The sequence below is a fragment of the Equus przewalskii genome, chromosome 22, assembly GCF_037783145.1.
Source record: "Equus przewalskii isolate Varuska chromosome 22, EquPr2, whole genome shotgun sequence".
In the NCBI taxonomy this organism is placed as follows: domain Eukaryota; kingdom Metazoa; phylum Chordata; class Mammalia; order Perissodactyla; family Equidae; genus Equus; species Equus przewalskii.
Genome location: NC_091852.1, coordinates 20,000,724 through 20,028,579, shown reverse-complemented (window position 1 = coordinate 20,028,579; position 27,856 = coordinate 20,000,724). Strand labels below are relative to the sequence as shown.

At 41.1% G+C, this 27,856-nt stretch overlaps 1 protein-coding gene across 8 annotated transcripts in view; it reads left to right on the top strand.

Annotated features, from left to right (window-relative positions):
* PIP5K1B (phosphatidylinositol-4-phosphate 5-kinase type 1 beta) overlaps positions 1-27,856 on the top strand; it is a 279,654-nt gene that overhangs the window by 214,785 nt on the left and 37,013 nt on the right. For all 8 annotated transcript variants that reach the window (XM_070590460.1, XM_070590458.1, XM_070590464.1 and 5 more), the window contains 2 exons: positions 2,903-3,058; positions 8,717-8,861. In XM_070590460.1, coding sequence (XP_070446561.1) covers positions 2,903-3,058; positions 8,717-8,861 — 301 coding nt within the window. The remainder of the gene's footprint in view (positions 1-2,902; positions 3,059-8,716; positions 8,862-27,856) is intronic.

Here is a 27,856-nt window from a genome sequence, read left to right as displayed (position 1 = left end):
GCATAAAAGAAGGTAACCCGCAACCCAACCCATCTTTTGAGATATCAGTCAAAACAAGTCCCTGAGGCATTCAATTTCTGCAATATTCAAGTCCTTATCTCCTGAGTGAGACTCAGATAATTCCTTTAAGGAAGATTCACCGTTTAAGACAGAAGTACAATTGGCCCTCTGTATGCGCGGATTCAGTCAACCATGGATGGAAAGGCCTCCCATGGTTGCATCTGTACAGAACATGTACAGATTATTTTCTTGTTATGAGTCCCTAAACAGTACAATATAGCAACTATTTACATAGCATCTACATTGTATCAGGCACTATAAGTAATCTAAGTATGATGTGCATAGGTTATATGCAAATATTACAGCATTTTATATAAGGGACTTGAGCGTCCAGCAATTTTGGTATCTGCAGGGGGTCCTGGAACCAATCCCCTCTGGATACTGAGGGGCAACTGTAAATGCTTTCTTAGGTGCTCTGTGGTCCTGTCAGGTCCTCTCTGCTCCTTGTTGTATGTGATGCTGATAATGAACAAAGAAGCTGTTCCTTTTTCTGGGCTCTTGGCTTTGGCTCCATTATATAAGCCATAAGTACAGACAGTTCTCTGAGTGTCTTTCCTCATCTACGTTTTTTGGTGCTGGCAGCATTCTTTGATCCTAGCTGTTTCTCAGTTTAGAGAATTAGCGTTGACCTAAGAACTGTCCAATTCTCAAACCTTTTGGTCTCGGGGCCACTTTATACTCTTAAAAGTGACCGGACACCCCCAGAGCTTTTGTAGATGTGGGTTCTATATATCTATATTTAACATTCTAGAATTTAAAATTGAGAAAATTTTAAAATATTCATTAATTCTTACAAAGTAAGAATTTAAAAACCATTGCATGTTAACATAAGTCAACTTTAACATAAAGTAAAAAACTTTAACATAAAAAGTAATTATTAAAAATAATTATACTTTCCAAAATAAATAATTCAGTGACAAAAGTGGCATTATTTTATATTTTTTCAGATCCCTAATTCTGGCTTATCCCTAAATCTCAACATCTAGATTCTTATATCTGCTTCTGAATTCAATCTGTGCTGCTGTCACAGGTCATGTAGGATCCAGAAAACTCTATACTCATGAGAGAATGAGAATGGAAAAGGCACATAATGTATTAATGTTATTATAAAAATAGTTTTAACCTCGCTGACCTTCTAAGAGTGTCTCAGGGACCCCTAGTGGTCCCTGAACCACATTTGAGATCCTCTGAGTTAAAAGTTTTAAAATACTGTATTAAAAGATGGGAGTGGGGTTTATAGAAGTTAGCAGATAGACTGTTAGAGCTGAAGTCAGCGTGTGCCCAATTACTTCAAACCTGTAGAGTAGGTGCGACCACTGTTTGATAGGATGGGAGTTAAGGGGAACATGACTTATTTGGTTCACTTATTTAAATCAATTTAAGCCATTTTTTAAACATTCAAAATATCCTCCTCTCAAAGAAAAACTCTAATTTTACCTCGCCCCCCCCCCCACACACACACACACTTTAACCAGAAAACAGAATGCCTAAGAGCTAGGGAATGAACCATCGGTTAGACAACTTAAGAGAAAATGAAAGACACCTGGGGTTTCATGCTTTCTAGCTCTCTGACCTTCAGCGGGTCACAACTTTCAACTCTCCGTTTCTGGACTTATAAAAGGGGCCTGCCTCCCTCAGATGACCGTGTGGATAATTTGAGATATGGAGTGGGGATGTTAGCTTCCAAACTCTAAAGCCCTCTGCAAAAGTTATTTATGATGATGAAGGTACCATTATAAGACCACTCATGGGACACACAATTCTTCCCTTCTTTTTAAGTGGAGAGACTGCCCTCCTCTCTTCCCTCATTTGTGTGTCCCAAAGTCCTTCTCCAATTAAGTTCTTGCAAGCTGCCTCTGGGAAGGCCCCAGATGAGCAGTGCAATCTAAGCTCTGAGGTTCCCAAAGCCAAATACAATTACTCGAACGCATCTGCTGTCAGCTTACCCCCTTACACAAACCTCCCAAGGAGAAGAGACACTGCCAAAATCAAGTTCAGGGGGAAGCACAAACAAGCCTCCACTTCCCTCTCACCCTGCTTTCCAGGGAAATTCTCTAACAGTGTTAAGCCAAGAAGAATGACTGCAGCCAAGAGAGAATATCAATAGGGATGGTCCAGCTGCAGCCAAAGCAGCTCCCACTGCCGTGTCCTAAGTAAAGTCACAGCATCCAGTGAGCATGATTGATGGTGAAGTACACTTGCCGTGGTTCAGATTCCCAGCACACATCTGAAGTTGTAGAATGCTGTTTGGACAAAGATCGGGAGTGAATTATACGTCTGACGTAACCATGACCTAGAAAAGACCCAAAGGACAGGAAATTTCAGTGGAAAGTCACTGAAAGAAAAAAGCAAGCAGAAGTTGCTTGGCTAAATTGGGCAACATGAGTATAAGATTAAACACGGGCATGTTTAGAAATTCCCAGTCCCAAGTTAATAAAACTAGGGTCATGAGAATTCTCCGTACTTTACCATCTGCGTTGACCAACCCACCCGACCTCCTCCCAGCGCCGGAAAAGCATGGCTTGGAGGAGGAAAAATCCTTCTTCAGCAACAAAACATTTGAATCGCGCCTCAGATCAGACTTGACTTCAAAATCTGGAGAGGCATTTCAGCTCAAATTTATTCTAGAATATTCTGATTTAAGTCAAGTCATTCTGGACTGATAAAATCGCCAACGCACAATTTCGTCTCCCTTTCCTCATGTCTATAAAACAAAGCTTCTTGCATTCTACTCAAATAATGACTAAAATTTTAATAAGTAATAAATAAAATCTTAATAAATAAAATGTTAATGTGGTTTTACAATATGTGTCTTCGTCTCTCCTTTTTCCTTCCTATCTAGCTTTGAAGGCCTCGCCTTCAAAGAAGCGTTGCAATTCCATCGCCGCCCTGAAGGCCACTTCACAGGAGATCGTGTCCTCCATCAGCCAGGAATGGAAGGAGGAGAAGCACGATTTGCTGACCGAAGGGCAGAGTTTTAGCAGCCTTGATGAAGAAGGTAAGGACATGTAACTTTAAAAAAAAACAAAAAGTTCTGTGATTTTATTTACACAAGTGAGGTAAACTTGTAGTAGAAAAATTAGAAAACTACCTGCTCTAAGAAACCATCTCTGTTAATTTTTAAAAGGATATTTACAGTATGACACAGTTAATGTAAAGTTTTTAAAACAGGTAAACAATGCAATATATGATTCATGGTAAAAAAAAATAAAATTAGAAGATGCTAAAAATATTCAAAAACAAGCATCTATCTTCCCACTACTGAAAGGTAACAAATCTGAACATTTTGGTGTTTTTACTGCTAGAGTTTATTCTGTGCATGTATATCTGTATATATATATATATATATATATATATATATTTCAAACATCTGTACATATATGCACATACTTATACATGCATGCACACACAATGTAACAATGAATTATCAATTTATTTAGGTTCTCTTTAGTGAATTTAATAAAGGTTTTATAATTTTCTCCTTGCATGTCATATATACCTACCTTTTGTTAGATTTTTTCCTCAGATGAACATAGAGATATAGATATATATTTTCTGTCTTTTCAAATAGTATCTTTTTAAGATCTGGATTTTCTGGCTGGCTGTTGCTACTGCATAGCCCTCACAGCTTTTTTTTTTTTTCTTTTTTCTTACTTGCTGGCTAGGACTTCTGGTACAGCGATGACTAGAAGAGGTGACAGCCTTGCCTTGTCCTTATTTTAAAGGGGATGTTTCTAATATTTGCTGTTGACAAAGAAGTTTGCTGTATTCGATACCCATAATCAAGTCAAGAAAGCTCCTTTTTATGCCTGGTTGGCTAAAAGTTTTTATCAAGTATGAGTGCTGAATTTTATCAAATACTTTTCTCTATTGAGTTGATCATATGGTTTTTCTCTTCTAATCCTATAGAAAGAAAGTGACATTTTAGATTTTTTTATTGGTATAATCTTTTGGGAATCCCAACATTTCCTGAAAATTTCTTCTCCTTCCTATGGAAGATTAGGTCTCTTCTCGGAGTTTTCTTTTCCTGAGTTGGTGGAATTAGGTGTTATTTCTGTTCACTTCTGCATCACTTATCCATCTGTTCCATGTTGGGTTTCTTTCTTTCTCATCTTCCTGTAAACCACCTTTTTTTTTTTTTTCTGGATTTAGCTGTGCTTTATTGACTATGACGCCAAAGCATGTAAAACAATAAAAATATAGATAAACTGGACTTCATCAAAATAGAAAATTCCTGTGCATCTAAGAATTTTATCAGCAGAGTGAATCAGCAACCCACAGATGGAAAAATATTTGCAAAATATACATCTGATAAGGGATTGATACAGGGAATATGTAAAGAACTCCTACAACTCAACAACAGAAAATTAATTTTTTTTATTAAGATTATGATAGATTACAACCTTGTGAGATTTCAGTTGTATATTATTGTTAGTAATGTTGTGGGTATACCACTTCCCCCTTTGTGCCCTCCCCCCACCCCCCCTTTTCCCTGGTAACCACCGATCGGTTCTCCTTGTCTATATGTTAACTTCCACCTATAAGTGGGGTCATATAGAGTTCGTCTTTCTCTGTCTGGCTTATTTCGCTTAACATAGTACCCTCAAGGTCCATCCATGTTGATGCGAATGGAACAATTTGGTCCTTTTTTATGGCTGAGTAGTATTCCATTGTGTATATATACCATATCTTCTTTATCTAGTCGTCAGTTTCTGGGCATGTAGGTTGGTTCCACGTCTTGGCTATTGTAAATAATGCTGCGATGAACATAGGGGTGCATGGGACTCTTGGGATTGCTGATTTCAGGTTCTTAGGATGGATACCCAGTAGTGGGATAGCTGGGTCATAGGATATTTCTATTTTTAACTTTTTGAGGAATCTCCATACTGTTTTCCATAGTGGCTGCACTAGTTTGCATTCCCACCAACAGTGTGTGAGGGTTCCTTTTTCTCCACAACCTCTCCAACATTTTCCACTTTTGGTTTTGGATATTTTTGCCAATCTAACGGGTGTAAGGTGATATCTTAGTGTAGCTTTGATTTGCATTTCCCTGATGATTAGTGATGATGAGCATCTTTTCATGTGTCTATTGGCCATACTTATCTTCTTTGGAGAAATGTCTCTTCATGTCCTCTGCCCATTTTTTGATCGGGTTGTTTGTTTTTTTGTTGTTAAGCTGTGTGAGTTCTTTGTATATTATGGAGATTAATCCTTTGTCGGATAAGTAGCTTGTAAATATTTTTTCCCAATTAGTGGGCTGTTTTTTTGTTTCAATCCTGTTTTCCCTTGCCTTGAAGAAACTCGTTAGTCTGATGAAGTCCCATTTTGTAAACCAACTTTTATCCAAATTTAGTGATTTCCACAAGACTTAATGAATTGCCCTTCCTCCTCTCTCTGAGTTGATGGCTCCAGTTCCTGGCAGGCATCCACCCTCTTTCCCTGAGCATTGGCATCTCTCCTGCCACCCTGCCTGGTCTTCTTATAGCAGACATAAAACTGCAAGGTGTCTGCTGTCGGAAAATCGGATAAACTCATTTCCAGACTGTTAGTTAGACTTTCAAATAGCATGCTCGATATGACTCCTAAAGTTAAAGCAGTGAGTCCACTTGTTAACCTGGGGGGAAAAATTATACTAAATACTACGTAGCATCCAGAAATCCTGGAAACATGGAAGGTAGTACACATATTGTGCTTTTTTTGAGAGGAACCGTTGGGCCCATTGCTTCAAATATAAAGGTACTTCACCTAGTCTCTCAAGATTGAAGGAAAACCTACTGAGCATATTCTTTGAAAATGTTAAATACTTTTTTAAAATGAGTTTATCTTGAAAATTCACTGCATCTACGAAGTTTCCTACAAGCTTCGGCCTTTTCATAATGCTCTGGACTTGGGGACTTCCCTTTTCGTAGTACACCAAGTCGTCACCACATTTCCCTCTAGTTTTTAGTCATTTGTTTTCTGTCCTTCTCAGTATGTCTGGGTTGTGTTCGTTTTCTATTGCCATGTGACAAATTACCAGAAAGTGAGCAGCTCCATTTATTAGCTCACGGTTCTGTAAGTGAGAAAACTGGCAAGGCTTGCCTGGTTCCCCAGCCACAGTTTATGGGGGTCTCAAAAACTGGGCTCAAGGTCTCGGCTGGGTTCTCATCTGGAGGTGCAGAGAGGAATCACCAAGCTCATGGTGGTGTTGGCAGAACTTACTTCTTTGCAGTTGTGGGGTGAGGACCTGTCTCTGTGCTGTCTGACAGCTGTGGGCTACGCTCAGTCCCTAGGGCCCATCCAGCCCCTCCATCTCCAAACGGAGAATTTCTCACAAGTGAAGCCCCTTCACACTTCAAATCTCTGACGTCACCATCTCTGACCTCTAGACTCAGATTTAAAGGGCTCATGTGATTAGGCTAGGCCCACCTGAATAATCTCCCCTTTGACTAACTCAGAGTTAACTGATTAGTAACCTTAATTACATCTGCGAAATTCCTTTTGCTGTATAACATAAAATAATCACAAGAGTAGTATCTCATCGTATTCACAGGTTCTACCCGCACTCAAAGGGAGATTTTACAAGGGTGCAGGTCATTGAGGATCATCCTGGAATTCTCCCTACCACACTAGTTTTTAAAAAACTGAAGGATATAGGAGCATGAGTAAACGGTTCTGTGTTTCAAAGAGCTGCTCCTAGGGGGTTGAGGGGTCAGCCGTCCAGCGTTTGGGTGATGTATGACCCGGCCCAGTCATTGCACAGTCACCGTTTTTCTCTTTCGTATCACTCAGGTAGCCTCTGGTTTATAAAGTCAAGCTGGGGATGCCCAAGGCCTGAGTCTGTATTAGTTATTCCAAGTCTAGCTCCATCAGCCTTACATTTCGCGGCAAGTCATTAAAATGTGATGTGAGATTATTTTTCAGACCCAGTTTTCAGTGTTATTGAGAGTTTTCATATGTTTCTCTGTATTTAATGAGAAAGTGGGAAAGATAGATCTGTTCAAGTATGTTGAAGATTTCTAGCCAGCCGTCCTATTAAATTGAAGCCTTTCTAATCTTTGCATGTTGGGCACTTCTGTTACTCATGCTTTTGTATGATTATCCTCAGTTATTCATCACGGCGGTTCTTTGTTTGATGTGAATCGAGGCAAAGCTGCACCATCTCATACATTTTAGTGTGTGTCCCATCTCCTAGTCCGGAGTCCAGCCCTCCTGTGTGGCCCTCTTTTCCCTCTCTGCCTCGCTCCACATCCCCATCTATCCCCCTCCAAATCTGAAATCCAAACCCTCAAACGCACATGATAGTGCCTGTTAGGATCATTTTCCATTCACACACTTCCTGAAAACGTGATTTTTGAGCCCGTTGTGTCTGTAAAGGAATACCAGAAAGACCTAAGGTTATATTGTATTTATCATCATCTGTTTTAGTTTGGTTTCGGGGAATGATGAAAAAGAATCCCCAGTACAGCATGGTAGCTGTAGGTAACAATGTTGTATTGTATAGTTGAAAGTTGCTAAGAGAGTAGATCTTAAAAGTTCTCATAACAAGAAAAAAAAATGTAACTATGTGTGGTGATCATTTCGCAGTACGTATGTATATCCAATCATTGTGTTGTACACCTAAAATGAATACAGTGTTACACGTCAATTGAAATGTTATACATCAATAAAAATTTAAACAAATAAAAGATCTCGCTAGGTAAAGAAAAAAAGAAAAAAGAAGAAAAAATCAGCATGTGCCCAACTACAGAACTTTAAAGAAAGGATTCGCCCACACCTGTTATAGCCACAGTGTCCTCTCTCTAGGGAACCGCGTGTCTCTTTTTAAAGAAGCTTTATTCTGTGCAATTGGACTTTTAATTAAAACATTATCTCTAACGGGCTGGCCAATAATGGATATAAATTTGTCCAAAGTTTAGGGTAGCATGATTAAAAATGATCCAGATTCAACTCTTAAAAAAAAAAAAAAAAAAGAATCCCCATAGACTCAGAGAGAGTGGGCGTGGGTGCCCGCTCAGCCTTGAATATTCCGCTTTCCTGATGAGAGAGAGCTACTGCATAAGTATTTTCGTGGGCATTTTAAGAAGAAATAAGAGTTTTCTCATTTTTAAAAAGGCAGACTTGCTGTTAAGATATAATGTCAAGAAGGGCTGTGGCTAACATTCAGAGATATGTGTGGGCTCCAGCGGGGTTAAGGTATAGCTGGCTGTTGGTTGGTGGAACGTTTGTCTCCTGGCTCTTAAAAAGTCTACGTTCTTAGATGCGAATTGAGAATCATAGATACGTGCGTGTCCTCGGGAGGAGAAACAGGTTCCCTGTCTGTTTATACGCTTGCCAATCATCCTTTTAATCTCTGTCGAATTATCTCCTTAAGCTTCTAGGAGCTTTTATGTCATCTTCTGAAAGAGTAAATCACTTTATTAGGGTTTTAAAAAAACATTCATAATGTCGTTTCCATAAGCCATTTTGTAAATTAATGCAGTTTCGTTTCTGTCTAACCTGTTTGCAAGAAGCTCTTTTGCATTTCTGCTGCAGTTCAGAAGAACACAGTTGGTTCCTAATTTGATTTTCAGCCTGATATGTAAAATGAATGCTTTTGACTCATTTAAATTATTACAGATACGAAAGCAGCATTTATTACTGAGATTCACGAGTGTGTTTTGCTTTCGTTCCCCAGCACTGGGATCCCGACACAGGCCGGACCTGGTGCCTAGCACTGCATCACTCTTTGAAGCTGCTTCCTTGGCAACCACAATTTCATCTTCTTCCTTATATGTTAATGAACATTATCCACACGACAGGACTACGCTTTATTCAAACAGGTAATACTTCGCGTGATCCAACTACCAATGTGGCTATTAGCACATCAGCATCACAACTAGCTAGACCAGTGTCTCTGAATGAGATCGTGTTGTCCCTAACAACCTGGATCTGACCATCACCTGCCCTGTAAGTAAGAGAAAGAAAGAACATGTTGATTTTCATTATGGCAAGAAGTACATCTGAGGGAAAACTCTCCTGACTTTTCTTTACAGTTAATCGTTATGTCCTGTAGAAATTATATACTTGCTTCTCTGGAAGAAGACAAATCTTTCATCGCATTTGTTTTAATAATCTCTTAATGAATGGATTCTTTTAAGCAAGCACTCTTGGTTAATATCGCACACGTAGCTGCAAAGATATTTGCATGTTCTTTTTGTATGAGCGGGCTTAGTCGCTGCTGTAGACAGAATAACAGCCCCCCAAAGTTGTCCATGTCCTGATGCCTGGAACCTGTGACTATGTTGCCTTGTAGAGCAAAAGGGACTTTGCCAATGTGATTAAGTTAAAGATCCTGAGATGGGAAGAGTAGCCTGAATTATCCAGATAGCCCCATGTAATCACACGGTCCTTCTCAGAGGAAGAGAGCAAGACTTGAGTCAGAGAAGAGATGAGATGCCAGAAGCACAAGTCAGGGAGAGAGAAATGTTTGAAGATGCTAAGCTGATGTCTTTGAAGGTGGAGGAAGGGGCCATGAGCCAAGGAATATAGGCAGACTCTAGAAGCCAAAAAAAGGCAAGGAAATGGATTCTGCCTGAGAGCCTCCGCAAAGGAATACAGCTCTCCCAACACCTTGAATTTTACGACTTCTGACAGCCGGAGCTGTAAGATAAATTTGTGTTGTCCTAAACCACTAAGTTTATGATAATTTGTAAAGAATAGCCATAGGAAACTAATATAGTGACTCTCAAACGTTTAATGTGAATTTGAGTATTGAGATGGGTTACTGAAATTTCATAGATAGAAAGTTAATTTGTTATTAGATGCTTCTCCTTTTCTTTTGAGGACGATTAGCGCAGAGCTAACATCTGCCACCAATCCTCTTCTTTTTTGCTGAGGAAGATTTGCCCTGAGCTAACATCTGTGCCCATCTTCCTCTATTTTGTATGTGGGACACCTGCCACAGAATGGCTTGTTAAGAGGTGCGTAGGTCCACGCCTGGGATCCGAACCGGCAAACCCCAGGCTGCTGAAGTGGAGTGCAAAAAACTTAACTGCTGCACCACTGGGCCAGCCCCAATATTTCTCCTTTTTAAACAAAATGTCCTTAAACGTCAGTTCTAATAATAGAAAATAATATCCCTACAAAGAGATCACAACATGGTGGAATTAGCTGTTTTATTTTTTCCATTTTTATATATACAATTTTGTAAGTAGCCTCAATTCTAGGATGGGGACGATTATGCATACATTCTTAATAATTCTCTGTTAAATGTTGAACTAGTTCTTGTTGAAATCTAGCTCTCGGGAGTCAAGTTCAAATTTGTGCAGGTAGAGTGCTTCTGATAGTCAGTCATTCCCACCTCCAGGCTAGCAGCTTGGTTCACTTCCAGAAAGTGGACTCCAGATGGTAGATTCAGTTTTACTATCTGCCTAGTTGTAAACTCTAGCTCGGCCTTTTGGCAAGTTAAGGTTTGGTAGTTGGAGCTTCTGTAGAAACGCTTTTTTTGTTGCTGTTCCCTTCTCGCTCGGCTAGGTACAGGTTAGGTGGTAGCAGGTGAGGCTGCCAGCCCAGGTCTGGGGAAGTGGAACAAATGCCAAGGTGAGCCACAGATCTTAACTGAACTTTTGTGGATAGCTCTGCTGCAAGGACCAACAAATAAGGCTCCATTATAAATTATTCAACTCACGTGAACTGTAAAAGTAATTTGGTTATCTTCCTTGGATTAGAAAAATTTAAAGTGACTTATACCTAACATTACTGTGTTCCTAGAGTGTTCAAATTTGTTACGTAAATTAGCCAAGCAACAGTTTTTCCTATCTGTATGGTACAGCTTTTTTTTTTTTTTTTTTTTGCTGAGGAAGATTTGCCCTGAGCTAACATCTGTTGCCAATCTTCCTCTTTTTTTTGCTTGATGAAGATTTGCCCTGAGCTAACATCTGTGCCAATCTTCCTCTATTTTGGATGTGAGTCACCACCACAGCATGGCTGCCAACAAGTGGTGTAGGTCCACACCAGGGATCCAAACCTGGGTTGCCAAGTGGAGTGCGCCAAGCTTAACCACTAGGCCACAGAGCTGGCTCCCTGAACACCATTCTTTTGCTCTCAAATATAAATAGCAGCTCCAAAGATGGCTGGGAAGTCTCAAGAAGGTCTTTGCAAGGTCAAAACAATTCTCATGTGAAGCCATGGTGGTTTCTTACCATTTGCTACTGTTCTCATTATTAAGGGCATATAATTGAATATGCTATCAAATTATTTACTAGAATTTTCATCACACAAATAAAAGTTGTTTTTTTTTTGGTTTGCTATTGTGGTGATAGAGTTTGTGGTTAAGTATCCAGTCTCTTGGCCAGAAGTATTCAACTCTTGGATATTCGTGAGCTTCCCCCAGAGTCTGGCACTGCCTCCCACTGACACCTAATCCTTCCTGGCCAGCTTGGGAGCTACCTCTGTGTACCCCACCTCTACACACTCCAGGGCTGTGGTAGAATTCTTGATACTTTTATTTATACCGATACTGGTTATCATATATGTATTTGGATGGGAAAAATGTCAAGATTATTTATGATATTTTTCCTTGTCTTTTTTTGAAGTGAATTGTTTGAAATAAATCTTCTCTGGCATTGTATCTCCACGTTGCAGTTTAATATCACATTTAGCTATCAGTCTGGGTTCAGTAGCAAGAACAAGAAACCACTCCATCTTAAGCAGAAAGGGATATGGTGTGGGGAATTGGGTGCTTACGAAGTCTCTGAAAAGGCTGGGAGAGTGTGCTCGGGCTGGGCGTCAGGAAATCGGTCCTGAAACACACCATGGAACTGGCCCACCAGCAGCCCCACAGCCTCTGTCACAGTCAAGTGGATGCCCTGCCAGTGGAATGCAAGCCGGAGGAAAAGCATTTTGGTGAACCCAGAATATTTTCTAAATAAGCTAACATTTAAAGATCAAGCAGTTTCACTAAAATACCCAGATTCTTTTGAAAAATCACTAACTTTGATTTGATTTTGAGAAATCACTAGCTTTGGCACCGCTTGGCTCCATTTCCTCCTAGTGCTTCTAGGCCAAAGGGGAGAAGCCTGAACCCTCCAGGTCACCGCTTTCTGCTTCATTCATGTCTGCTGTCGCCTGCCTGCTCCTGTGGGTGTTTCTGCTTTTAGCCTTGATGCTTAAGAGATGCCAAAGATGGGCTGCCTCGAACTTATCACCGCCTTAGGGAAATCATAAGGAAAAGGTGCGAAAAAAGCACAAAGGTGCTGAAGAGAGATAATGGCATGCAAACTCCTGCGAGTCAGTGTCCCTATTTCCCCACCCACCATGCCCAACCCTAAGCATCCAACAGGGAGACCTTACCCCCAAACTGGAAAGAAACTGTCATACTCGGTTTCTATCATCTTTTCCTTTAAAACCCTCCTTGTCCTTTGTGGTATCTCTTGCAGCAATAGAGCGTATTCTAAGCCTCATCTGGCCTACTAAGTTTTAAAACCTAATCCAGATAGCCTGGGAAGAAAATGAGTTGAATATTGATGTTATAATGCACGTGTTAGGATTTTCTCTTTCTTTTCTAGGAATCATTTTTCTGTTAAGACAAAGTGGTCGGTTTTCCTATTTCGACATCGTGTGATACACATCTACGCTTACGCTGATATGTATAACAGCAGCTATGTAACTTTCAACTAGCAGTTGTCATTCTGTCAGTCTTTTTAGAATCCTTAACTTTGAAAGGTGTCAGTTAGTGCCTGGATGTCTCCACTCCTAACTTATATGCTGCAGTGGGAAACTGCTGTCTTTTAGAATTGTTCCTTTTTTAAAGGATTATTCCTTGTAACTTCAAAAACTCCAAGAATGGGGCTGGCCATGTGGCCGAGTGGTTAAGTTCACACACTCCACTTCAGCGGCCCAGGCTTTCACTGGTTCGGATCCTGAACAGGGACGCGGCACCGCTCATCAGGCCACGCTGAGGCAGCGTCCGACATATCACAGAGACACATCACAACTAGAACATACAACTATGTACTGGGGAGCTTTGGGAAGAAAAAAAGAAAGAATATTGACAACAGTTGTTAGCTCAGGTGCTAATCTTTAAAAAGAAAAAAAGAATCTCTAATAACAATCCTTTTTTTTTTTTTTAAGTGTACTCCAAAAATTGACTAGGAAGCAAAGAAAAAAATTGTCATTTTTAAAGTATATATTTACCTGATGATTAGGAGTACATGTTTTCAAGTTCCACCGTAGAGGCCTGTATTAGAGCGTGCAGTTCGCAGGAATAAAGAGAAACCGTTGTGGGTACATGCTTCCCAGCCAAACAGTGGGATTTAAATTCTGAATTTTGAATCCTTAAATTTTTCTTTCCTAGTAGTAACTCTGTTCTTTTAAAGGAGGTATAAATTGAGCACTAAGAAATGCAGAGGCAAATGTTTTTACTCTCAAAGTTAATAACAATTTGATGTTGTGGAAAATGGTTACATGCATGAATATTCTTTTCATGATTTCCTGCACGGTTGGTAACAAAGCTGAAGGTCTGATTATGTGGAAGGATCCAAAGCTCGGCTGCATCCCAGTGAGTCTATACTGTCCCTATCTAAGATGCCTTCACCAACATCACACTCTGTCCGTTCTCGTGACTTGATAGTGGCTATTTCTAATAGTTGGCTCACCCTAGAGACATCTGCAGTATTGTGAGAAGGGGAAATACGTGAGAGGAAAAGCCACTGGTCATTTGCACGTAGAAGGACAGCTGGCAAAGTCTCCCTAAATGAAGAGTCCAACATCTCAGAGCCTGATCTAGTGGATAAGACCGCAGTTCTGTGCCCCTTTCTTCCTGCCAGTAGAGTACCATAAACCTAGGAGAGGGGTGGAAGAGTGGCCCCAGCCACAAGCCCCTCCCCATAAATTGCTTACCACTCAAATTTAAAGACATGCAAGTAAAGCCACCCCTAACAAAGCTAGACACCCATTATCCTACAGGTTTGTCTAAAAGATAAGCTAAGAGAAGTGCAGAGACATATGCATTATGTGACACATCCAGGGTCACACAATGGGCTGGTAGGATTTAAGCTCGAACCCAGGTCTCTGGGGTCCAAGCCTCCTGTTCTTTCCACCGCACCATCTTTTCATCACGGCCTCCAAATACTTCCATTCTTATCGTTGCCGTATGTGCTACACACGGAAGGTTGATTGGCTGTTTTTTCCTAACGTGAGTTCTGGCCCTGTGTTTGTGCCATTTTTTGCTGCTTGATAACTAACGTATTTCTAGTTGGCAAAGTGGGGGGCTTAGGTTAATATCTTCCTTGGTGTTTTTTCTAGAAGTCCTTGGCTAAGTTTGCTTATTAAAAACATCATGGCTCTGGGAATTTTCTATCATAATACTAGTCATACTTCAAACTGTCAATAATAATCTAATAATAATAATAACTACAATAATAACTAATTTTTGGACCTTATTAAGGGTCTGTGTTAAGTTCTTTACATGCATCAAGTCACTTAATTCTCATAGCAATCCGTAAGGTCAGTATATTTATTATCTCCAGTTTACAGATGAAGGATGCTTCACAACATTAGCTAACTTTCCCGAGGTCAAATGGCTAAAAAGTAGAGCCATGGGGCCAGCCCGGTGGCCCAGTGGTTAAGTTTGCACGTTCCGCTTCTCGGTGGCCCCGGGGGTTGCCGGTTCGGATCCCGGACATGGCACCGCTTGGCAAAAGCCATGCTGTGGTAGGCGTCCCATGTATAAAGTATAGGAAGATGGGCATGGATGTTAGCTCAGGGCCAGTCTTCCTCAGCAAAAAGAGGAGGATTGGCAGTAGTTAGCTCAGGGCTAATCTTCCTCAAAAAATTTAAAAAAAAAAAAGTAGATCCATGATTTCCACCCACATCACTGACAGAGAATATAAGGCACGAGCCCCAGCTATTCAACAGCTGCCGTCATCCATATTGTCACAGCTCAGACAAGATGACTTTTAGATGACGCCTTTAATGGAAATTCAGTAACATCTGCACGAGCTCTCTTCCTATCTGTTTTGCATTTTCTGTTTCCACTGATTTTGAATGAGGCTTTTCACTTCCCAAGATGTTGGAGACTGAGTGTTCAAATGCTAAAACTATGGCATATTAATTTAAATTCCCAGGAGACCTGAGATAGCTGTTTCCTCACGTTTTTATTTCCAGTTCTCCAGGTAGACTCCCAGTCATTATGTGATCGAGAAGGGGCTTGTGTTAGGTATGTTTCTGCCTGATTAGAAAATCCTGTATCTTCTGCTGACATAGTAAGTTTAGCAGGAACCTTTATTACTTACAAAATGAGGGGAGAAGAACGTTGGTTGCAAGAACTTCCCAGTAATTCCAGTTTTCTAACCATAATCTCAAGGGAGGGCCAGCTCACGCCTGCAGTGCCTGCCCTGGACTGGGCAGCTACCTGCTGTACCTAGATGCCAACCCAGGGCTGCACCAGCCCCTCAGGAGGTCTCTGCAGCTCTCCTGTTGATGCTGAATATTGAATCTGAGCTCTCCAGACCCTCTGTGCTTTTATGCTTCTTAATCTGGTTACTCCTACCTTGCAGACAGACCTTCTCCCAGCATCACCACCACCACACTACCCTTGGCCAGGTCTTTCTCTTGCACTTTCATCATTATAAATCATCTATTAGGGCATTAGCCCTCAAACTGCCACTTCTAGCCATCTAACATTGGGCAAGTTACTTTACCTTTATGTGCCTCAGTTTCCTCATTTGTAAAATATGAATTATTGTACTACTGCCTCAAAGGGTTCTTATAAAGATTAACTGATATAATAATTGGAAAGCATTTTTATTATAATACCCCCTGGCACATAGTAAGCACCATCAAAGTATTTGTTAAAATAACCAAGAGATTCCAGACCCTAACATCTTGCAGCTTTCCGGTAAGTTTCCCGGGAAGGGACAAGATGTCATTGTTCTTGGCAAAAAGCCATCATAGAGTACTTTATTAGTTCTGACTAATAAAGTTCCAGTCAAGGGAACAGAAAACACGCTTGGAATTTCAAAGAAAATTTAGTACAGGGAGTTGGTTACAGAGTGTGGGGAGGCTGCAAGAGTGACAAGGACAAGCTGCAGAGACCCCAGTAAACACGTGCAGGAAGCAGCTCCCGGCATTAGCCCTGCCACCTTACCAGAACCTAGACCCATGAAGGAGGGCCCGGCCTGGGGACCCCCTGCCACCTTAGGAGCAGGGACAATGGAGAAGGATGTCTCCTAAAGAGCTGGGAGAGGCGGCTGCCTCCAGAGACACCACCCAAAGAAGGACGAAAGAAAAATGAGAGAGAAGAGACCCAAAGGTTTCTCTCCCTCCCACCTCTCATCTCTGGCCAGTGTCCTCCACTGGTGGAACCTGGCAAAGGAGCCTGAGAAACGTAGTTTGCCAGCTCCTGGCCCCAGCATTGCAAAGTAGAGTTGCGACGGGATATAAATAACAGCCACAATACACAGAGCAAACACTAGATAGATGTAAGATCTTTTACGAAAAAGAATTGCAGAGATCAGAGCTTTACAAAGGTAGAGTGTGTGTGCAAGAATAGGAATCAATTTAGACTCTCACAAAAGGAATCAAAGGACAGTGATTACCATGCCAATGTAATCGTGGTATGTAAAGTAGCTGTTATTTTTTTTTGGTTTTTTTTTGTTTGTTTGTTTTTTTAAAGATTTTATTATTTCCTTTTTCTCCCCAACACCCCCCGGTACATAGTTGTATATTCTTCGTTGTGGATTCTTCTAGTTGTGGTATGTGGGACGCTGCCTCAGCGTGGTTTGATGAGCAGTGCCATGTCCGCGCCCAGGATTCGAACCAACGAAACACTGGGCCGCCTGCAGCGGAGCGCGCGAACTTAGCCACTCGGCCACAGGGCCAGCCCCACTGTCATTTTTTTTTTAATGATCTGTGCAATTAGAGACGCCAGTGTTTACCAACAAGTCTGTCTGACAGTCAATAATGCTCTCCCTGGTACTGTGCTGGAGTAAATACTGGTCATAAATACTCACAGAAATGTCTTAGCAGGTTCTAGCACAGGGACTAGCTAAAAGGATTCTTCAACTCAAGAATTCTGCGGAGATTTGTAAGCCTGGGGCCCCCAGGTGAAACCACCTCTGAGACAGCAGCAGATACAGTTTGGTGGCAGGATAGCTGTTACCTGTGCCCTGGCAAAACACTTTATTGCCAATATACCACCCCATCTCATCAACTGGATATAACTCGAATATGACTCAGTCTGGTGCAAACACACATCGAGGGTTGAGGGGATGAGGTGTGGCTGCCATTCTTCTTATGGTAAAGAGAAGTCCACTTTCCCCAGTATGAGGAAACTAGGTCACCGAGCAAATGATGACACGTTTGGGGGAGAATAACGCTCCTCAAAATCGTGAAGCAGAAACTTGCTTTGTTACTGGCCTCCTAAGAGAAGAATGTCTCATTTTAGGAAGTAGGATCATTTTAGCATGCTGGGATTACAGGCAAACTGAAGAGTTGTGTCACATCTCTCTCCAGCTGTCACTGGGGCACCTGCAGAGAAAATTGAAGCCCGATAGACACTGTAATATCCCTGTTAGCTTAGCTTCCCCTCCCTGACCCCCCCCAAAAAACACTGGATTTTACTAGATGCTTTTTTGTGTGTGTGACAAATTATAGAATTACTTCTGAAGTGATTAGCTTTTCAAATGATCCCTCATATATTTCTGCATGGGCAGGAAATTGAAGTGAATTTTTCAGATATTAATTCAGTATTAATTCAAAGAACACTCACACTTTTTGATGAATTGGTGCATGATATTATTTCTAGGTGCTTTTTGTGCATTACTAGGATTTTTTAATGGATCCAATTTATGGATAAGTCATATTGCCAAAAGAAGGTGGCAAAATGTTAGCCAGCCTTTGGCTATCCTAACATATTATAAATAGCTTCTTTTATCCATTTTCTGCCTCTTAGTTCTGGGACCAAAAAACTACGTCTCTATTTCCCTTGACTTCAGCCACTCGTTCCACATCTCTGAAAGAATGGTTTGCTAATGGTGGATGTATCTCTGTAAACCCTCCCCTCTCCTCTGCCCTCCTTCATTGACCTTCTAGAGAAATGCTTCTCAAAGTATGATTGGTTCCTACATCTGGGTTTTTAGCGTGCTGCTCAAGGAATTCTTAGGAACACTAGAGTTTAAGAAAAAAGTTCTTTGGAGATATTCCTCTCCTTCTCTATCCTTACTGAGGAGTGAAACAATTTCTGTCTTGTCGTTCAACCGAAGCACAGTTGGACTCATTCAAGGAATTAAGAGGACATAACACGTAATGCCGGAATTAGGAAACCACAGCAAAGTGGACGGGCGTTCAGATTATAGTGAGGAGACAGGACCTCCATTCCTTTCTCTTACATCAAACCTATCTGGACATATCCTAAAGGTAGGTTAGCAACACCTCTGGGGAATACTCCAGCCTACCCCAAACCAGCTTCCCAGCTCAGCCCCTGTGACCGTAGGCCAAACTACATTTCTGCTCAGTGATTCTCACTAACTATTCTTGACCTCTCTGACTCTACAGAGATCCTTGACTCCGTGGCCAAGCAAAGTCATTCTCTTCAAGGTCTCATGGGCTTCATGACTCTCCCACTCTGCTTAGAGTTCAGTGTGGTCCCTCTGGGGCTCTCTCAGTCCTGACCATTTCCCTCTGTCTGATTTGTCCACATCACACTCCAGTTCTGTCCTTTGGTTAAGTTAGTCTTACGCAAGGTGGTGTCTTGCCCTAAGCAGCTCCTGCCCAGGCAGCCCCACGCAGGACGGTACCACGGGCTTGTCCACATCACTTCAGCTGCCATGGCCTCTTTTTGAGATGCCCCGTTTTGGCCCACCCATGGCATTCCCACTTGCCATTGTCTCTTGTCCAGCTCTGATATCCCATACAAAGTAGTGGTGACTGACAGGGCCTGAGATCTGTGATGGGTGAACTTCTTCCAGGCTCACTTTACCAACTCCTGCCATTCCTGCAGCCAGGGACCCTCTCTGGTGCCAGACTCTGCCAGAATCCCCAACTTAATTTTGCTTCTCTAATACACTTCATTTCTACAGAAAGAGTAACAAACACAATTTATTCCAAGGCAAGAAGAAAGTCGATCCCAACATCCCCTCTTTAATCCTTCTGTTATATGTGGAATTATCTTGACAGTAGCCGGCTTTATCTCCTGTAATTTAGATGACTGGTTGATCTTTAGGGGAGAGAATTTCACAGTGGAAGTCCACAAACATAACCGGCCACTGAGAACTCATTAATTAGAGAAACTAACAGACCGACCCCCCACAGACAGACAATGCATCTACACAACAAGCCTTTTGCTTTTAGCTCCCGATGGCCTGCCTGAGCGTCAGGAGAATTAGGTAAGGATAATGAGGGAATTAGGAGGCAATGATAAAAATCTCAAGTCAGAATAATATTAATCCAAAATGTAATCATTTATTAGCCTGCTTTCAAGGATAAAGTAATAAAGATGAAATAATTAATGACGTAAAAGAGCTCGTTATTTTTCTGGCCAACCATATTAAAAATTAGTGTTTGGGAAAGTTACAAAAGAACTTAAAAACCACCAGACTTGTTTTCTCGACAGAGGATTTGGCTAAAATGAAAATGTCATTGTGGTGGCTACTTGGAGAAAATACATGTTAGAGTTTCTCTCTCTTTTCTTTCATTGTTTCTCGCCGCGCCGGAAGACTGCTTCTGAGAGTTTAGGCACTTAGTCTGGGAAAGGTTTTTTCTCTTATATTTTTGTGTGTGATGCATCTGGATTGGTGCCCTAGTATTTCTGACTGCCATTTTCTTTGTCGTCACTGCGTTGTGACAGGAGAGGAGGCAGGCGGTGCCCAGGCCAGGGCGGAGCCGATCTGTGAAATGGATCACGTTTTTACTCCTTTGACTTCTCCCTGCCTACCCTCTGACGCTGGGCCAGTCCCAGGCAGCAAAACTCGCCCTAAAAGAAGCACGGAGCTTTGGAAATGGAGAAGGGTCCTTTTGACATCTTATCATCCAGCCCTTTTATTTTCAATTTTTGTATCAAAATTACATGCAGCAAGTTTAACAAACAGTTGTATCAAGTTTGTTAGGAAAAGGAGCAGATCTTCGTTCACTGCGCCTGCGCTTTACTGTCCCCAGATGCAGCCGCTTTTAACTCTTTTAGCCGAGGGCCCAAAGGCCCCAGAGCTCCATGGCACATGGGGAGAGCACCCTCACTTGTTAGAGGGGCCCCAAAGCAATACTACTTGAGCGCAATGTTTTACAGACTTTTAGTAAAATAGCTCTTCGTGGTTTTTCCTTAAAGCTCTCTTGCCTGCTGGCGCTCTCTGCCTCCCTCTCTCCCTCTCCTTCCCCCGACTCCGTCTCTCTCTGTGTGTTTCTCACCCCAGGAGTCAAACATGAGTCCTTGGGGTGAGCCTACCACACCCATCTGGACATACCCTCTGATAACCAAGACGTGATACAATTCGGGTGCTTTCATGGACCTTCCTCAACCCGCAGAAGATAGACTTGCACTGGGCCTGCCCAGCAGACGGATCTAAATCCTGCAAGTGAACGTTGCTTCCTCTCAGTATCTCAGGCCGGGATCCTGACCACATCTGTTAGTACAGATAATTCACATACTTTAATTCAATATCCCCAAACGTTTGTCTAGTCACAGGACCTTATATAAGATGCTAGAGAGGATGGAAAAGATGGAAATTCTTTGCTCTTGAGAAACTGTAATATTTGTATAAATAGATGCAACAGAAGGAGGGTGGTATTCAGCTCAGTGAAAAATCTTTGCAAAGTGAGTTAGGAGAACAGAGTTAGGAAAGATGACTTCCCAGAGCTGTCTGCGATGCCCGCAGCAAACGAGGAGTGCTGAAGGGCTGAAACACCAGATCTCTGATAGTACTGTCCATTGTCTTTGGAATAATATTTGCTCACAAAATGTTTCTTTGTTATCCAAATGCAATATTTCAGATGCTTTTGCTTGGTTGAACTAAGAAGGGAACCTTAAAAAGGGAAAGTTAGTTTATTAAAAACTTTAATTCCAGGAAGGTGTGTACTGATCACTTGCTTCTAGCCAGGCATGTGACAATAATGAATACATCTAACTTTTGACGTGCAGACATGCATTTGGCTCATCACCCCAGGCACTGGGAGATAACAGAGTTCCCCAGTTTGCTCTTGCTCGTCCTTCAATCCCAAGTGTCATTCTGTGGTTGAGACAGATTCCAAATTCATTTCCTTGCCTCAGTGACATAGAAACAATTCTTAATAAACAAGAGGTTCCCACATAAAGCCCTCTCAGTGTGATCTTTGGAGAACTAGGCAGCTGGATATTTTTGTTGAAGAACACCCAGCTCTTGGACGTCACCGGAACATGGCACCTCTTTGCCAAGACAGGAAGGCAGGTCACCTGGGAACTGGCCTCAGGCTGAAATAATTACATGAATTCCGGGGGATGGTGAGAGCTCCAGATTCTAATAGCACTTATCTAATAATATTTACAAAGTATTTTACTAAATCTAGAAGATAATTTTTTTGAAAACTGATGAATTATGGCTACCATTACAGCACAATTTTTACATTTTTCATTTATTATAATAATCCTGAGAACATGTTTTGGATGGCTGCTCCTTACCACGTAGTCTGCCAAGCACTCTACAGATACTATTTTATTTAATGCACTGTCAACCCTGTAAGGTAAGCACTGGTGGAGCTAGTAAAAGGGACTGACTTAGAAACGTACATGACGGTAACATAGAAAAGACAATTATTACCAAGGGCATTCTATACCCAAATCTAAGACTATATAAAAAACATAATAACTTGACCCATAAAATAAACTTCAGATACTAATGAAATTTTTTTCCTCTAAAATCTATAATTCTTCAACCATTATGAATATATTCTCAAGTGCATCATTTGAAAGTTTTCCTATTTTTGGATCTCATGAAATGTGACCATAGTCAGTTAAGAAGTGGCCCCATAACTAACAAAAAAGAACACAAGTTAAATAGCAAATGGTCCAGTCAGTGGAATCATATGATGTGATTTGGCTTAGATCAGTGTTTCTTGTGTATTAATACATTACTAGAGAATATGTATCTTATGAAATCTCATCACTTTGCACTGAGAAATGGAAGTGGGCCCAATATTAGTTAAAAATGCTAATTTTCAACCAATCAGGGGCCAGCCCCAGTGGCCTAGTGGTTAAGTTTGATGTGGTCCACTTCAGCGGCCCAGGTTCAGTTCCCAGGCATGGACCAACACCACTCACCTGTTAGTGGCCATGCTGTAGCAGCAGTTCCCATACAAAAAAAAGAGGAAGATTGGCAGCAGATGTTAGCTCAGGGCATATCTTCCTCAGCCAAAAAAAAAAGAAAAGGAAAAAGCTTTCACTCCAAGCAACAGAAAACCTATTGGTAAGCATGGATTAAACTAGAACATTCCAACCTCTACAGTGAGGCCCACTGGTAAGCCACAAAAAGATGAGCAGAGGTATTCTCTCAGTCTTCAGGGTGGTGAGGGGGGCCTAGGGCAGCCAAAGCCCCTAGGGTTATCCACCTCAGGTGCCATCAGTCTGTTCCATGTTCCCCAGAGAGTGGCACCAATATTATCATGTCCTATGAATGTCATGAAAAAAGGGTTGGGCAGTACAAGCTTAAAATATAATAAAAGATATGTCATTTATTTGATTTAAAGTCTGGAATTATGCAGTCCAGGATGGGTGCAGCTACCCAGTAACATTCGCAGGGATCCAGGCTCCTTCCATCTTTCTGTTCTGCCACCCTCTACTTTTTCTTTTTGCTTCACTTATTTGTTGCCCCATGGTCACAAGGTGGCTGCCACAGCCTCAAACATCATGTCTTCACTCCAGGGATTCATGCAGGAAGGAAACAAAAAGGAAGCAAAGGGGAAAAGGGGAGGGTATTTCTCATTGCAAGCCTCTGTTCTTTTATCCAGTGGGTAGGGAAACTGGGGGGAGCTTTCCCCGTCATGCCTCCAGCAGCATCCTCTTAACAGCTCATGGCCAGAAGTAGATCACATGACCACCTCTTGCTGCAAAGGAAGCTGGGAAGAGATCAGGTTGCCCTAATCAAACTCAAAATTTGGGGTTCTGTTAGCAAAGACAGGGAGCTGTGGCAGTTGTGTGGGCACCAGCGGTAATGCCAAACACAGCCTGTGAGGGAAAAACCAACATTTCTTTTTTTCTTTTTAATGAGACAGATTTTCAGCTTCTTAAATAATTGTTTAGACTATTTCAGCTAAAATGCCACCCACAGAGTGATTTACCCCTGAAACTAAAAGTCTCTGTGGAAGTGGGTTTGAAACAGAGCATCCTCCAGATGAGAGAAAGGTTTGTACAAATATTAGTCAAAAAAATTTAAGTTTTCTTAGTATCCATTTTCGTTCGGAGACATCCAAGCAGTATTTATGATTCTGTAGCTTTGAGATGTAGAACTAGGTATGATTTTTTGCGTTTTTTTCTTCTGTTTGACATTTTACTAATCTTTTCATTGTGTATTTCATTTGCAATGAAAAGGCATTAAGATTTTAAATTATTTTTTAAATCTGATGGGCTCTTTGGAATGTCGTGTCAGATGTCTCAAGAATTGGGCCACAGAGCTGGTTTGGTTTCATTTCTTAAACATTAAAATGAAAGTCATTGTAATACAAATGTCTCAAAACGCAAATTTTAAAAGATTAACTTTTCTTTGTTCAAGCAGTATTAACATTGGATAGTTGGAGATATTTTTTCTCATTTCCTTGACAAAGCAGTTATTTTTATTGTGGTGCAAGGACTGTATGTGAGATTCATGGCACTGAGTGGAGAAACTAAATGTAATCAATACCTTTGATTAATTGATCATTTTTAGGAGGTTGGTTCATGATACTCCCAATGTTGACTTGGAAGGAAGAAAGAAAGAAAACGTCAACCACCCAGGATCTTTCCTTGATAACTTAAAATCTTAGATTTGAAAAATAAAAATAATTCTGAGCCAATTTGCAGTCTATGAAAACGAATAAACTTTTTCACCCTTTTAAATTCATTTTCTGATTATGATAGTTACGTACGAACTTTATAGTATAGAGAATTTGGAAAAGAAAACCATGTTCTTGATGCTCCCACCTTGATAACAACTGTTGATGGCTTTGTGAACCTCAGTAAAGCTCATTTCAGATATGTGTGTGCTTCATTGTATGCTTGTAATCGTAGCGTAAATACTGTTTGGTATCATACGTATTTCTTTGGCACTAAATATTCTCTTCATATTTCTTTTCGTGTTTTCCTAGGTTTTATTTTTATCAAAGACACACTTTAAAGTCAAAAACCACCAACCCATCCACTCCCCATCCCCATTTCCTCCTCACCAAAGGCAGTCACTTTCACCTTTTTTATCTGATTTTGGGAGGTTTTTTTGTTTGGTTTGGGTTTTTTTGCTTTTTGGGTTTTTTTTTTTTTTTTTTTTTGGCTATTTCTCTCCATCTCTCTAAACAAAGTGGTTTTTGTTTTTTTTTAAAAAGATTGGTACCTGAGCTAACATCTGTTGCCAATCTTCTTTTTTTTTCCCTTCTTCTTCTCCCCAAAGCCCCCCAGTACATAGTTGTGTATTCTAGTTGTAGGTCCTTCTGGTTGTGCTCTGTGGGACGCCACCTGAGCATGGCTTGATGAGTGGTGCTAGGTCCGTGCCCAGGATCCGAGCCAGCAAAACCCTGAGCCACCAAAGTAGAGCACGTGAACTTAACCACTCAGCCACAGGGCTGGCCCCCAACTAAACGAAATGTTGATGTTGCAGCTTCATGTTCTCACTTTAAAAGAGGGTACTCTAGCTCCCTTTTGTCACCCCTACCCCCAATCCTTCTCCACCCTCCTCTCCTCCTAGTAAAGTTGCACCATAGTTTTGGTTAGATTGTTATTTATTTATCTTATGATGTCATAAACACTCTTCACAGCTGGGCCCTATTATAAAATCTCATTACTTTCCCTTGTATTAATTATTCCCCAAAATGAATGATGTCCTGTTCGGTTTTGTTTTGTTTACTTAGTTGTCTAGTACTTCTTCCTAATTGAATCTCACGCTCTTCACCACGTCTGGTCGGTCCAAATACATCAGACATTGCGTCACTGTCATCCACCTGAAGTGTGTCTCCCTGAGCCTTCTGATCTGACCCAGTCTGCTCTCTCTGCCTGGTGCACACCTGTCATCCTGGGAACTTCCTCCAGCTTTGCTCTGGGGATTTCCTGTGTCTCTGACGTTGGTTCCCCTGCTTCATAGTTCTCATGTCTTCCTCTTTGTGCTCTCTTGTTTTTGTGGAGCACATCCTCAAGTATCTTTTCGAGAAAAGCCCTTTGAGAAGTTCGTCTTTTGAGATCTTGCATGTCTGAAAATGTCTTTATGCTAAGCCCACTCCTAAGCAATAGTTTGGCAGGATATAGAATTTTAGTTTGGAAATAGTTTTCCTTTAGGCTTTTAAAAGTATTATGCCATTGTCCTCAGGCTCTCCAGGTTGCTGTTGAGAACTTCAAAGTCATTCTGCTTCCTCATCCTTTGCATATGACCCACTTTTCCCCTTCTCTGAAAGTTGTAAGAGCCCTTTTTCCTGATAAAGTGCCTTGGAGTGGGTCTTATTTTCATCCGTTGTAAAATATACTCAATGGACCTTTTCAGTCTGCACACTCATGTCCTTCAGGTCTAGGAAATTTTCTCTTTTTTTTTTTCTTTTGTTTTTCCTTTTTGGTTTGAGGTCTAGGACATTTTCTTGATGATTTCTTTGCCCCTGTTTTCTTCTCTCTTTCTGTATCTCATTTGAAAATTGGAACTGCTGGACTGGTCTTTCATGTTTCTCTTGTTTTTTCTGTCTTTCACCTCTTTGTCTTTTTGCTCTTTTTTTGGTGAGATTTCCTCAAATTTTCATACAACTCTGTTATTGCATCATTTCTGCTATTACATTTTTACTTTCCAAGACCTCCTTCTTGTCCTATTTCTCTAAGTATCGTATTCTTTTATTTCATAGTTACAGTAATTTATCTGAGGATATAATTGATAATTGGGTTATGGGTTTCTGGCATCTTCTTCTCCCTACATAATCTGTTTCCCTCCAATTAGCTTTTTTCTGTATTTTCCATCTCTACCTTTTACAATAGTGACTTTTCTCAGATTTCTGGGAACCCTGGGTGTTCTACTCATACCTAGAAGTGTGCCACACAAATCTATAGAGACAGAAAGTGCCTTAGTAGTAACCTAGTGCTGAAGGGGCTGGGGAAAATGGGGAGCAAGTGCTTATGAGTACAGTTCTCTTTTTGGGGTGATGAATATGTTCTACAATTGTTTGTGGTAATAGTTGCACAACTCTGAATGTACCAAAAACCATTGAATTGTACTTTAAATGGATCAAGTGTGTGGTGTATGTATACTCTCTCAATAAAACAATCTCAAACAAAACTGGGACACTAACAAGATGATGAAAAGCTCAAAGTGCATGGCTGGGGGTTGTCATCTGTGGGTTTCATTGTAGGGTGATCTGGCTGAGCTGTTTAGTTGGGGGAACCTCTGATATCAGAATCTTTGTCTTTCTTCTTGGGTCGATTAGATTCCCCAGGAAAGACTCAACCAATCTCTCCAGCCTGGAGGATAAAGGCTGGCTGCCAGCATTCTAGGAGCTGAGTGAAGGAAGAAGACCGTCTCTGAATGCAGCAGGCTAACATCCACCTGATCTCCCTATTCTCAGTATTGTCCCTTAGCCCTCCACTGTGCTTGGAGACCCCCCAATCCAGAGACCGTATGTTCTACCCACTATAGAGAATAAATCTCCAAATATTTTTTTGGTCAGGATTGAGAAAGGGCAGTTGCCCTATGGTAGGGAGTCAGGGAGATGACCTGCCTGCTTCTTTATCAGACTTGCAACCAAAAATACTTATCTTAGCTGTCCCCCCAGCTAAGATACATACAGACATCTACATACTAGGATACATACACACTTTCAGAGTTACCTGGTGCCTGTAATTCCTGAGGTTTTTTTTTTTTTTTTTTGAGGGGTCTGTGAATCAGATTGGTTCCAGGCTTTTTCTTCAGTTTTGAGAGTTTTGGGGTAGGAAGCAAAAGTAGAAGCGTGTGTTCACACCGTCTTTGCCTGAACACAAATATGCATTTTGCCTTCTCAGTTATTCAGGATGATAATAATATATATTATTAAGATTAATTTTTAAAATTTAAAATTCTGATTTTAAAAAAAACTGCATAGAATAAACATTTGCCTCTGGACAAAATACTCCTGTTTTATGCAGAATCCAAAGATTGGGGGATATTTCTCCACTATCAAAGGAGGAGAGATTATTTTTCATATGCAAATAAAAAAATCAATACTCCCCGAATTCAGGGAAGCAGTTAAGTGTTCAGAATCATAAGGCTTGTGATGAACTGACAAGATAAATCGACGAAATAAGCTTCTGCTCAAGTCATGAAGCATTTCTTGACCTTAGCAAGTGATTAAAGTTCTCAAATTCTGACTGCCTCATAAAGATTAGATAGATTTTATTGTTAATTTTCCAGAAGTAAAATTAGATGTTTAGTACTTGCCTTAAATATTCTCCTCATGTGGCTATTTGATTTGAAGGGAGTCATTTAGTTGCTCTAGACTGAATCTGGAGCTCAGGGTATTAAAATGGCTAGGAGGTGAGAGGGGCAGTCCATGGTGTTGCTGTTAAGTTCACAGGCTCTGCTTCGGCAGCCAGGGGTTCATGGATTCGGATCCTGAGCATGGACCTATGCACTGCTCATCAAGCCATGCTGTGGTGGCATCCCACATACAAAAATAGAGGAAGATT